Genomic DNA, 14,764 nt, shown 5'->3' with positions numbered 1-14,764 from the left:
AATGGTAGGTAGTTTTGAATAGAAAATTGGATCTAGAATGTACTTTAAAGAGATTAAAATTAAAAATTCTTTGTAATTTTTTTATAATCAAAACCCTCCTCTCCCAAAAAAAAAAATTAATGTAAAACGGGAATTTTTATGTAAATTCAATTTTTAACTCAGAAACGAATAACTGTAGGTACTTGAACTTTTCATCAAATGTTTATATTATCATATTCATATTTTATTAAATTTTATAATCTTTTTAAAGTTATAATTTTGATGAGATTCGAGATTTCTAAATTGAATAAAAGATTTTTGATAAGTAATTCATATTGGAACCATTAAATCTATAAAATATATATAAAGATAATAATAAATTAACCTATTTTTACAGAAATATGTTAAATATGTTCATATAGGTATGTAAGTTGATATGTGCTAAAAATATATATTATTATAATAATTAAATTATATTAATAATAAATGCAATATTTTTAGAAAAAATTATATTAGCCTATATTAAAAGTAAAATAAATAATTTTAATAGCTATATGTATCAAAAGAACACATCATGAAATATATTTTTGATATAGGCTATCAAACCGCTTCCGCTCAGAATCGTTTTTCGTTTATACAATATAGTATTATTAATGAATTTTCAAAAAAATTGACTTATTCATTAAAGATACCTGAAAAATTAATATTATTTAAGTAATTGGGTAATTAGTATAGCGTGATTTAGAAAATATTTGACATCACATAACGTTATTAATAATGAAAATTCGATGTACAACTTTTGATCGCATGTTACCTTTTTAGGCTTTATTCTTATTTTTATTCAATAAATGTAATTCAGTAAACAAGATATAGGAGACTTATATTGGTTTGTAGGTATATACCAAGTTTGTTATTTGAGATATCGGTAAACAATTAAGTTTTAATTATTACAAGATAACTAACATCAATTAATGGAATATAATATTACAGTGGTTTGGTTTCCGGACCTTTACAACTCGCGGTGTCAATTTGAAACTGAAATTTTCTTCATACTGTTTTTTTGATCTAAAAATTTAATTAGACGTACAGATAGTCGTTTATCAGACACCTACATGATATTTTACATTTTGAACGCAAATACTTCATCATAATGAACATTGAATATAATTTTTGAAGTTTATTTCTTGTATTTTATGGACATTCATATTTTGAGATTTTTATGAACTAGAAGTCTTTAGACCTAATAATTACATAAAACGCATATAAAAAAAATATTTAATTATAGATCTAGGAGCAAAAATATCATTGTATATAAAATACTATAAAATATAGCGAGCGGGTGCCCTTCCCTTCAAATTACGCCTATAGTGATATGTTTGAGAATTTCTGTCTAATGTGTTATACTCATATACTATACTTGTGTGCTATAATATAATAATGCATTGTAGGTAAGTACTATACATCCGACAAACCGTACATGATTACAGTCAAATCAAATATTATTCGAACATGAGTATTATGACATGATTAACATGAAGCAGTACAGGAAATAAGACAATTTATCATTTATTATTAAGAATGTTATTTAAATTTTTAATGATGATTGTCATAATAATATTTTATTTTCAAAGAAATAGTGAGCACATACATTTTGTATCGAAAATCTTCGGACTGAGAACCGTGTCTAGTGGTGTATACAATTCTCCCGTATACAATTTACAATTGACTATAATTATGATTATTGTGTGCTGCACCTATTCTATAAACTAATGTTCATTTAGACTATTCGTTTGATGGCTACAAGTTAACTATTATAATTTGTTTTTATTTGCTGGAAATATTGGAAATGTAATAAATCGTATTCATTTAATATAAACATAATAATAAAAACATCACGTTAATTTAATTTACATTACTTTCAATAATCAAAAGTGACTCAATTTACATTAACATTTATTATACACGATGCTATATAATAGGGGTGGGATTGGGTATAGGACATAAAATATACGAAAAAACATATACGGTGACCCACTTGTATATATCTATACAGTATATATATTAAGAATTATGATTATATTACTACTTACGATTCAGAAAAATTATGTTAATTTCGTTTTTATCTTATTTATCTATTTAAAGGTTTATTGTGAAATCAATAAGAGTCTATGATTTACAAATTACGTTTGGGTGCCAGTAATGAATTTGGGTTTTTCTACTCAAATTTCATTAAACGAATAACTTCAAATCGAATATTATAATCTACACAAATATATTTGACAAAATAAAGATCTAAATTTTTAGTTCACAAAATAATAAAAGCAGATCAATTAATAAAAGAAACCTTCTTAAAACTTAAAATATAAAACTATATATATATACTCATTAAATTATCTTCCAAAAAACCTTCACGGAAAACCAACATTTACACCTTAGACGATTTTGATGTAATGGAAGCGAACACAGCTTTTAAGTCTTTAAAAATGTATACATAAAGAGAAAATTCAAAAAATGAAGGAACCATTGGTGTTTAATGGTGTTTCAAAAACCAATACAAGTATTGGATTTGCACTGATTATTGACAATATAATACACACATACAAAATATCAACAATAAATAACATCATTAGTGTTGATGCCTTACCTATCAAATATTTAATCAAATTATCACCAAAATATTTGAAATATATTTAAATTTTTAATATATTCACGGAAACTTACTGACTCACTTAGCTCACTAAAGACTAAAGAGTATTCAGAACTTAAATAACAGAAACGATAAATCATAATAATAACGTCAATCTTCTTACTTTTCAAGTAAACAAATAACTTTAACATGGATACCAATAATAACTATGTAGAAATATAGACGAGAATGAAAGAATTAACTTAGCAATAAAATACGTAGTCAGTGACATTAATGTTGAAAACAAAAATACTCTTTCTAAAAATTATCTAAAAAAAGTGACAATCAAATTAATTTCAAACCAATATGGTATACAGAATAGTTTTCATTTAGACAGACATAGATAAAAGAAATAAAACAGTCCATAGAAAAGTGGAAAACTTAACTATTTAACAAAACAATAAGGTTTAATTATAACACATTTAATAATAAGTCTCACCTGGCTCATCCATAATTATTTAATGAACAAAACTGAGCTTTGCATAGTATGCGGAACCGGAGAACGAAGTTTGAATGTACCTATTCCAACATACCAAAAAATGTACAACACACTAAAATGTATCAATGGCACTATTATCCAACTTCAATACAATTATTTGAAAACAAATTATTGTACATTACTTTATAATTATTAGTGATATATTACATCTATATCCACAAGTTATTATGTACCCGCTCTCCTATTTCAGCTAATGACCTTTATAGTTGACAATAGCATAATTATAAATAATCTCATATTCTCAAATATACATCTAGCGAAAGTATATTAACGTTTATTCAAATAACTTTTAGCATAGTTTGAATTCGTTGAATATTTTAAAAAAATTATATCTATTATTATTTTGTATCGTTATTGTTTTTCATACATCACTTGTTTTTTGGAAGACTGCATAATTTTAAATTTTAATAAAATATTCCAAAGTAGAATAATTTTTTAAAACTTTTATACACACACAAATTACAAATTGAATTTCGAATGAGTAATTCATTTGTTCGATATTAGTATGTACAGCTTATAAAATATTATAAGAATATTATAAATTATTTTATTTATACCTCATCAGTTCATCACCTTATAATGTTGTAGGTAGGTACATTGCTTATTAAAACCTTAAATACTTATAAGTTATAATTAGGATTCCAAATTTCAATGTACAACTGTACAAGTTTTTTTTGAGTTATTATTACAGAACGTTCAAAGTATATAATATGATTGAACTATTTTACTGCAAGTATAAAATACTACAAAAATTAAGCTTTTTTTAATTTTTGATGTTTTTCCCTTTTTTGAGCATTTTTAGTTAATTTAAAATATCATCTTAAACAATTTTGTTTTTATAATATTTCTATTAATAGGTTCTAAGCAGTTTTTATTCGTATCTATTGTCAATCGTAAATATTAAAATACTTTAATATAAATTTTTTTTAATGAAATAAAATGCTGGTTTATTTTTAAAGGCATTACAACTTTATTGAGATTCAAAGATATTGTTATACTTTTTTGATCCGCGTTTTTTTTTCGGGTAAATAATTAATTATTTGGTCAAAATTTGTTTTTTGTATATTTAATAATTATTAGAAAAGTATTCTGCTTAGGGACATACAATTAAAAGTATGTGGTTATTCAGTAAAGTAAAACAATTAAAAATTATAAATGATGAATATTAAAAATAGTGGAAAACTTATAATTTTTTTTCAACAATGTTATTATACTTTTTGAGATACAGTGTTTACTGTTAAAATATAATAGCTATTAGTATAAGCGCTGATATAATTTTGTTTTATAGGTATAACAATTCATAAATAAGTAGGTACTTGCAGTTTATCTTGAAAATCATATCTTGTCAATAAAGCGGACCATATACTTTTAAGTTAAAGTGTAGTAGATATTAACATTTGGAAATATGGGAAAAATATGAATAAGTCCATGGCGATAGCGTAAGGTGTAATGTCCTTTATTATATTATTCGTTCTTCAAGAGGCGAACTTTCGTCTAAAATATTATTATTATTATTAGGTGGACGGCGTAGTCAACAGTTACCGTATTGGTAATTGTATTGGAATAATATAGAACGACAATAGCAAGAAAGGATATTTGAATAATGTATATGATATTAATAAAAATATAATGAAAAAACCAGAAAATCGTTTTAGGTAAATTTTATATAATATTTATATATATATTATATTTGAAAATATACACGCATAGCTATTATTTCATGTATATTTATATATATACATTATACATATAAATTATAATAGTATAGAAAAATAACAATAACTCGATAATTGAAAAACATACGTACAATGTATTGATTTGTGCGATTTTTTGACATCGCATCTAGGTATTATACTTGTTCAAATATATATTTATAGAGTTAAAAAAAAATGTTATATTGTTCCTTGGCGGTGTCGATAATAAAATAATAATTTACGTAAAAAATAATGATTTTTCTTAAAATGTATATTAACTTATATCATAAACATAATATACTACATCATTTATGATATCTATTCTTATCATAGACTTATTATATTATTTAATAAAGATGTTATTATTAGTAAAATAAAAAAGAAAAAAATGTACACAACAACCTTACAGGAATAGTTTATAATATATTTAAATATACGCGTACGAAAATGTAATAAATAATAATAAAATTCTTCATAATAATAATAAGTTTAACAATACGGTGTTGGTTTTTGTTTATCATAACATGCAAATTATTTCACCGTATCAATCAAAGCAATTGACATAGTTTTATTTTAAGCTCGATAGAATTTCATAATACATACTTCATAATAATAATAATAATTATAATTATACATTATACATGGTAAGAAAAGCTCGATTACTAATTCGGCTAGAACGCGTTCAAAATTTGTGTAAAAATAAAATTAAAATAATGATAAAACTAGGTAAATAATATTATATACGTATAAATAATATATAAAACAACATGTGTTGACTACACAAAAAAAGGAAATGATAAAAAATTACATGTAACAATAATGATGTTGTTTTATTTTTTTTTATCAAGTAGCTCGCAATCCCCGCGATCATTTCGATTATTTTCAAAATAATATATACAATGATACACATTCAAGTGTACACAAATTTAATCTTTAATATAGTTATTATCGTTAATTTGTTTTAGTTAAAAAAAAAAATTAAAAAAAAATAAATTGTCGTTCGGCAGCTCAGTCTTTGCGATCGTATACAGTAGTAAAAACGACGGCTGTGAACACCATCATCTACTCATCGTCTTTGTTGTTGTTTCCGCACTCGGGTTTGAAATCAACTAAGGCGTGCAATTGTTGGGCACTATAGCTAAAAAAAAAAACACGTATAAATACTTTTATTTTCAATCGGCGTTATTGAATTAATGCGACGAGACGAAAAGAATAATATTGTAAGTTAACTCGTTGGCGAATATTAAAGGTTGGTAAAAAGCTCTAGGGATGCTACTGATTACCCATACATAGGAACTGTCTTACAGTAACCGCAGAATATTATAAAAATAACCTGTAGTTGTTTTATGTATACATACTTTATACCTTAAGGTTAGTTTGAGTCTTAATTGGGGCTAGGGTCTTATCAATTTAAATTTAGTAAATTGGGATGAACAAATAAAAAATAATGATCTCGATAGGGTGGCAGATGTCTTCTCCCGTACACGCGTTTGTGTAATGTCAAAAGGTATATCAAAGAATATCGTTCGTATATACCTATAGGCTATAAGTAGATCTCTATCGATATAATAATAGTTTACATTTCATTTTTTTTATACCTATACACATATATTATACATGTTTATTATTTTCGTGTATGTGAAAAAAAAAACAACAAACGACTTTTTTGCCACCAACCTTTCCGTACAAAATCGTATGGTTAAATAAATTATAAATTTATTTTAAATATAAATGTTTAGAAATTATATTGATGTAAGGTAATTTGATGTAAATCGAAAATCAAGCAAGGGTACTCAGTGAATGAGAATATAATAAATAAATACAATTTTACTTGAAAAGTAGAAAGACATTAATTAATAATTATAAAGATTAAGATAGTCAGATCGAAAGTTATATAGAACGATTTACAAAACTCGATGATATTATAAGCATTATAATAAGTATCGATAACGAAAATTTCGTGATATTGAAAAGTACAAATCTATAAAAAGTACATTAAGTAATATATTTATTGACTATTGAATATTATTAATAGTATGTACGCATAAAGCATATATATGAAAATGCACTGGCGAATACATAGGGTCTATCTAAATTACAAATATATTATAGTATATTTGACATTTTATGTTGTAGTAATAAAATGTTTTTAATGCTAATATAAAATTAATAATTAATGTAGAACGTCTTTTAAATACCCATAACTCATAAGTTCAATAATTTTAGAATTTTCGGTCTATAAAATATAACTATACAGTATAATAATAAAATAGTGTCTCTCTATAGTTTATATTACACGTTTTTTGGACTAGATCTGCCTCTGTCGTCTATATATAAATAAAATTACAAAAAAAATTTGTCTATTTCAAATAAAAAATTAACTAAAACAGCTATCTAAAAAATCTTAATCACAAATATTGTGTAACTTAAAAATTAGAAATAGACGATAGTTTATTTATATTTGTAAGAATATTAAAAATGATAAATTTATTTCCACAAACAATCTATTTTTACTTTAAAGTTATTAGGATTTTTTTTCACGAGCAAATAATATGATTGCCAGTTGGACTGTATACTTAATATGTATAGTTAATTAAAATAGCCACCTGTCAAGGTCGAAAACGTAATAAAAGTGATGATTTAGTCTTCACTTTAATTTATTTTTATTTAACAGCAAGCGCCAACCCCTTAAACATATAATTCTCGCATATTCCCATTAAAAACTACGCTCAATTCCAAAGTTGTATACGAAAAAAATTGTTAATAGCCATTATGCTATTGCAGCAGGGTCGCCAATCTATTTGTAATTGTGATTTTGTTTTTAAGAGTTTCTACTGCGATTTTAACAGATCTATACAATAAATTCAATGTGCGCGGCTCTTATATAGCTAAGTATCATAATATATTTACTTACCCAAGAAGGCTTTCGAGATCGCAAACGAATTTGTACACGTATCGTTTACCGGCCGTCTTATGTATGATGTTTTTGTCATAATAATACCTAAGACCACGGCTCAGTTTTTCGTAGTTCATTTTTGGTTTGTTCTTTCGCACGCCCCACCTGCGGGCCACCTCGTCCGGATCCGTAAGTTTAAATTCCCAGTCATCGCCCGTCCATGAAATGAACGCCTTACAGGCGCGATCTGTTAACAGCTCCAACAAGAACTGCCACAATTGTATGGGTCCGCTGCCGGTGAAACAAGGACCGCCATCTGTAACGAAAAAGGTTTATATTATATTATACTGCAGTGAATGTCAAGTGAAGTTTCTCGATATGAATTTTCAAGAACTTAAGTAAATAATATGTTTTATTTATATTTAAAGAAAAATAAATAGTAGTTTCAGATAACAGTTTGAAATTAGTTCAACCCTTTAAAAAATATTTGATTTCATTCATGTTGTATGGTATATATAACAAATAATAATTTGTTTTAGCATTTGAATAGTTGATTTTACTACCAGAATAACCGGGAAAAAAATAGTATTTTTGCGAATTAACCTATGTATGCGCTATGCTTAAAAAGTGTTTTGAATAAAATATATATACATTCGGCCGCAAAGAACTCGTGGAGTTCTATATTACTCGAGGGGAACGACGTTTCTCTACCCTAAATTTTCGAGTCTGAATTATACGCCAAATGAATATATATACAAACACGCAATAATTAATATGTTTACTACACAATAACGTTTTTAATGCACGTATATGTTTTTCTAAGAACAAACGTCGAAGAAATGTCTTGGAACTATGAGCATGAACATGAATTATTATAGTATATTATTAAACTATATAATATCATTACGTAGACACAGCCGTCGTTGTATAACACGATGTTATAATAGAAGCACGCGAAAAAAGACGGGGCACTGGACCGCGGCAAACTGCAGTCGTAATGTTTGTTAGCTATAATCATGCTGCTGTGTCAAATCCCTCAAAATTACTGGTCCGTTTTTGAAATATATTTAAAAATAATAAAATTAGACCCACCACGTTAAGTTTAAAAAAAATTGTGTTGAATTCAAGACGGACTACAGACGAAATATTTTTCCAAATCCTGTAGTTACCTCAAAAAAATTTCCTACTGCTACATAAAAATACTTAAGATTGTATAAATAGTGCTCATTATACTAATGATATTTTAACGTTATAATAATATAGTACGCCTATAAAAGATCTGTTAAAAACCGTCCAAAAAACCACTCGGGATATACCTTAGACGGTAAAACGATATTTTTTATTAATAAAAGTAAAGAATACTATAATATTAGTTTGTAAAATATCGTTATCACATGCTTTTCCTATAACAATATAGCGTATAGTTTAAGCATACCAACTACTGCAGAAATTACTTACTTGGCGTATAACCGGTGATGAGCGGAGGAGCTTGTAACTGCAAACACGGTTTTATATCGACCGACATGTTGTTGTTGCCACCGCCGGGCACCATCAAATGGTGCTGCTGCTGGTGTTGTTGTTGGACGTGCGGATTGTTATTGTTGTAATGGTGATGGTGGAGGTGTTGTTGCTGCTGCTGCTGTTGTTGTTGGTGATGGTGTTGTTGCTGCTGTTGATGGCCGTGATGATGCTGTTGCTGTTGCTGCTGCTGTTGGTATTGCTGTTGTTGCTGGTGCATAAACTGCAGTTGCAGCGCCGAATCGGCACCGGCTGCAGCGGCGGCGGCTGCCCAGTGATCGACCGCGGCCAGTGCGGCGGCTGCTGTGGCAGCGGAGGTCTGATGAGCCGGCCCTGTCGTGGTGGTGGCGCCGTTGGGCACGGTTTGTGCGGCAGACTGGGACGGCGGCACCGAAGAACCGGCGGCCAGATAAGGCGACGTAGTACCGCCGCCGGCGTCCAAGTACGGGCTGCCACTGGTCGTCGGATACGGTTGCTGTTCGCCAGAGTAGTTGTCCTGTTGCTGCTGTTGTATGTACCGGTGATCTGTAACGCCATTTCCGTTTTTGATTAGGCACCGCGTATTTTAATCAGATAATATTATTATAATGTATATGTATTTATAGGTACTGCCACTGCGCGGGGCTATAGTGACAATACGAGTCGGTGATGGATTTATTTACACATTGTATAAAGTCGAGTTCGCGACGTCATGTACAGTATAGAGGGCATAATATCGTCGTGTTTGATGAATAATATAATGATACGGCGAGTCGATGATCGACACGATGACCAATCCGAATAAGATAAAGGGCACACAAAAGAATTAGCTATATAAACCCAGATTGAATATACGGTCCATAAATCATTCGATATACCTGCAAATACCTATAGTAGCTACTGGATAATTTTTAAAAGGACAATATTTCACGGCCTAATGGTGCGCGGATGTAATTTTCCAAGACATTTAATAATATTACCTAGGTGAATTATTGATTTCATATATATATACATATATATATATATATATAAACCTATAGGTTTACTATTCCGGTATTACACTAAAGTAATGTGTGTGAACGGATTATTATATTTGTAAAGCGTTTTCTGCAGAATTCATCATAAACAGTTCAAATCGCGTATTACATTCACTTTGTCATAATATATTATTATGCACTTGCGCTCTGGAAATTTACAAATTCCCTGGCTCTATACTCACGCACAAATTCAGTAATTTGTTTTTATTCGATCATCCATCGCCCATGAATGTGCACATAATATAATACCGATAGCGTAACCTGCCATTGTTCATAACATACGCACGCGTGTTACAGGACGATTTTATCACGCTGTCGTATAATGAGTTATTACTATACATCGTATATAGTACTAGAAGTAAGTACTCTATCATATTGTTTTATAGTACATTATATGCGTGGTGCTGTAGCAGGTATATTATAAGAGGTTGTAACCGCGAACACGGTTGAACACGAAATAACGTTTATATTCTGGACACAGGACGAGGGCGTGGTTTAATGTAACTGCTGCTGATGAAGAAGCGAATTATATACATGTGTATATTTAAACGTATTTTATGATGATTTTTGGGCAGGGCAGTGTATAAATAATAAGTTTACGCTCACACACATACACGCGAGTAGTATATATACATCATACGTAGAGGCGTCGGAGGGGGAGGGAAGAAAGAACGCTTAAGCAAACCGTGACGCGCGCGACTAGACAATAGACCGCGATGTATAAATATATATATAAATGTGTATAGGTACTCTCCTGCTATTTTAGCGATGACGATTAAAAAACTTTATTTACGTTGTATTACGCGCACTAGCTCGTTATTGTATTGTTCTACGATACAATACAATATACCTATATATATAGTTGGCCGTGTTCGACTACGTCCAATTATGAGTAGCTCGCGTGACCCCTCGTATAAAACGCATACATGCGTTATATGTATGCGCGTTTACACTGATTCAAATTATATTATAGGAACGTCAATCGTATATAACAATCGTAAAAAAATCGATTCAAATGTTTTCCACGTAGTGATGATCTTAAGTATAAAATCCATCGAGGTCGATCAAATAATAATAATAAAAAAAAAAAACGGTAACAAAATATATTTTAAATATAATATACTACGCAACGGTCTGTAGGGCGCGTCGATAAGATATACCTACCCGTCTAAAGTTGAGTTATATAGATGATTATACATTTAGATCTGATATGTTAGAGGGCGGTTCTTGTGTCACGGGGGCGTATTTACTTGAGGCAGGGACCGGTGGTCCTACTCCACTCGTCGTGGGATATATGTATTGCACGCGTTATAATAAGAATTATTATTATCATAACCTATACGTTTATAACTTTATAAGCAATTGTTATAGCGCACATTAGTGTTATTTCGATTTCATCAATCGTGTTAAATTATAATTAATGCGCATCAGCTTAATGCTCGTAATTATCGAATTGACGACTTAATCTATAATGCGTATTAACTATTGCATATATAAACGCGGTATAAAAAAATATATACTGTCATAAAATAACTTAGAGAATACTAGTGGAATATGGATATTTTTGTTAAAAAAAATAGCAAGTCAATAAAATGTCTTGTTCTTCAATAAACTACAGTGATTTGGGATGACTATCTTGTTTTGACTTCTATCGCGGTATCTTATCGGTTATCGGAAACATTCGTACGTGTAAACCATGATAAAACGAACATAAATTATACAAGATGATTCATCAAGCACATAATATGCTCATTTCCATGTTTACCTTTAACAATGAATTTCTTTAAATCAAAATTTTTGAATTTATTTTATTTATTATTACCCATCTGCGGTAGATATTTCTATGATTCATTTATCTTTTACTAAGTATATTCTTTAGGATCTTTTTATCACTTAAGTCTTGAAAGAATCTAATCAACCTATTATAGAGATCTGATATGATGAGGGACTAAATCGTTAGTCATAATAAACGCATAAATAATGATTAGAATCGGAAGAATTAGTGCGAATAAGATTATGCCACAAAAATTTCAAAGGCGCATTCAATTTCCATGATATTATTATTACATTATGTAAACAAATTATACGATTATAGTTATCATATTATAGAATATATTATAATATAAACCGTTTTAGCCCTCCTCCCACAAGATCCACATGACGTGGTTTTTTTAGAAATATATATACCGTATCCCGTGATGTGTGACTTACAATGGTTAATAATGCCGGATATAATGTATATATAATCAAAATTTAATATCACTGTATAATAATATATATTATTGTACACGTAAAATGAGCTTAGGTATTACTGTCCGCGTGAAAAAAATGTGCATATATGTATCGAAATGTTCAGAAGAAAACACATTAATTATGGTCAAATATAAAAAAGGTCACCAAGACAAAAAATATCAACCTGCAATATAATACTATGAGTCGCAAAATTATTTTTTTGCAATGAATAGGTACAATTTTTCTATTTCCAAATTATATTTAATTTTTAATAGCATTCATACATTTAAGTTATATAAATAGGTAAAAGGGCTAAGTAATATATAAAATAAATAATAACCAAGTGTATAATGTATATCCATAGTATGATGTTAAACCATTTTAATAGTCCATAATAGTTTTTAAAACCACCTCACACATAAAAAATAAAACATGTTTTGTACAGCGCGAACGAATTTAAAATTTAAAATTACGTTGAATTATGTATGTTCACAACAATCAAGACATAATTGACTTTAATTAGACAATACCGATTTAACCATACATAGTTAAATTCGACATTATAGAACTTGATAAATACAACAGTGCGCGTAATCGGACTTAATGGAGTAATATATTAGGCACGACGTTTTCCATAAAGTTTTAATCTTAAAAAATATAAGCATAAGCATTATATTGCAGGATCTAAACGTTTTCTAACCAAAGGGGTAAAATAATTTCGTTTAAAATAAAGAAAACATCGCACATCGATATGGTACAATATTCCAAAATCTCATATTTTAAATATACATTTTTAAATGCACACGAACGACTACCTAAAAAAAATGTAACACATGTAATGTATAAAATATATATAATACACTCACTGGCTCGATGCTGTTGCTGGTGGTGATAGTCTCTCTGCTGTTGGTATCTGTTTTGCTGCTGTTGCTGCATCAGCTGCTGTTGTTGTTGCTGTTGCTGCTGCTGCTGCTGCTGCTGCTGGATCAGAGGTATGGCGGTCGGCTGAGGTGCCGAGGGTTGCTGCGGATAGAGATCCGGGGGCGACGATACCGTCGACTCCATGGCGTTGTCGCCGCCGCCCGACACCATCAAACCGGCACCGGCGATGTTGTTGTCGGGCGTTGTGGAACCACTGCCGCCGGTCTGGCTGGGCGGCGTGGTGGTTCCTAAGCTCGTCGAGTAGGTGATCCCTGCGAAAAACAAACGAACGACGTTTTAATACGTTTTCATATTACTCGTGACGACAGTGTTCGCCGACGACGATGACGACGACGATTCCGGTTGATTACAACTCGTCACCTCTTCCGTTCGTCCGCACACGTATCGCTTACGTGAGCGTTGAACAACCACGAAACGTATACACAATGATGATTTTACGATATTATATTATTACCATTAAAATTATTATTATTATTATTATTATTATTACATTGACCATCGAACAGTTGTTTTTTTTTTTAACGGCCATTGTGCCGCGTAGAAAAATCACAAATATATATGGAAGAGGTGTACATATATATATAGTATATACTGCATAATATAATGTGTGTGTGTGTGTGTGTATATATTTATATATACGCACACAAACGTACTGGGCCATGTAGAAATATATAATATATATAATCGTAATAACGATGTGAAACAATGCTATGGACACTTTTACAAGGAGGGAGGGGATAATTATGACCACTACACACACAGTCATAATATAATATTATCATATTATATGTGTATGTACAACATAATAATATAATATACCCGATGGTAATGGTTGATAGGCTACATTATATTATGTAGAGGGACGTATATAATATTACGATATATAGATATACGCACACATACATACACACGATGTGCCTAAATATAATAATATAAATACACAATAAAGGGGGAGCTGCGGAAAGTCACGGTCATCGCCGCCGCCGAGCCATTATATTATTTTAAAATCGTTGCCACCGCGGCGGGCACGGCAAGTACTCACGGTACATTATTATAATATATACATATATATATATATACGCACATCTCACACACCGCGCGCGATATCCTGCTGCAGCAGGCCCATCCGCGTCGTCCTCGGATATAATATATTTTTTTATTATTATTATTATTATTATTATTATGTAATATAGCGATGGCGACGTGGAAATAAAAAAATAATATATATGTGTCCGACTGCATATTATCCTATGTGCAGCGTACCTATACATATTATAATCTAAGGTATACGCGTATAGGCGT

General features: G+C 29.8%; 1 protein-coding gene across 1 annotated transcript in view; it reads right to left on the bottom strand.

Annotated features, from left to right (window-relative positions):
- Window positions 1-4,810: 4,810 nt before the first annotated feature.
- LOC132924072 (ETS-like protein pointed) overlaps window positions 4,811-14,764 on the bottom strand; it is a 54,429-nt gene continuing 44,475 nt past the window's right edge. The window contains exons 7-10 of the mRNA XM_060988154.1: window positions 13,387-13,713; window positions 9,213-9,797; window positions 7,773-8,070; window positions 4,811-5,996 (exon numbers count right to left, since the gene is read on the bottom strand). Of these exons, the coding sequence (XP_060844137.1) occupies window positions 5,921-5,996; window positions 7,773-8,070; window positions 9,213-9,797; window positions 13,387-13,713 (1,286 nt within the window). The 3' untranslated portion in view covers window positions 4,811-5,920. The remainder of the gene's footprint in view (window positions 5,997-7,772; window positions 8,071-9,212; window positions 9,798-13,386; window positions 13,714-14,764) is intronic.

This window comes from Rhopalosiphum padi, chromosome 3, assembly GCF_020882245.1.
Source record: "Rhopalosiphum padi isolate XX-2018 chromosome 3, ASM2088224v1, whole genome shotgun sequence".
NCBI classification, from domain to species: Eukaryota; Metazoa; Arthropoda; class Insecta; order Hemiptera; family Aphididae; genus Rhopalosiphum; species Rhopalosiphum padi.
This window is presented reverse-complemented; position numbering and strand designations above follow the sequence as displayed.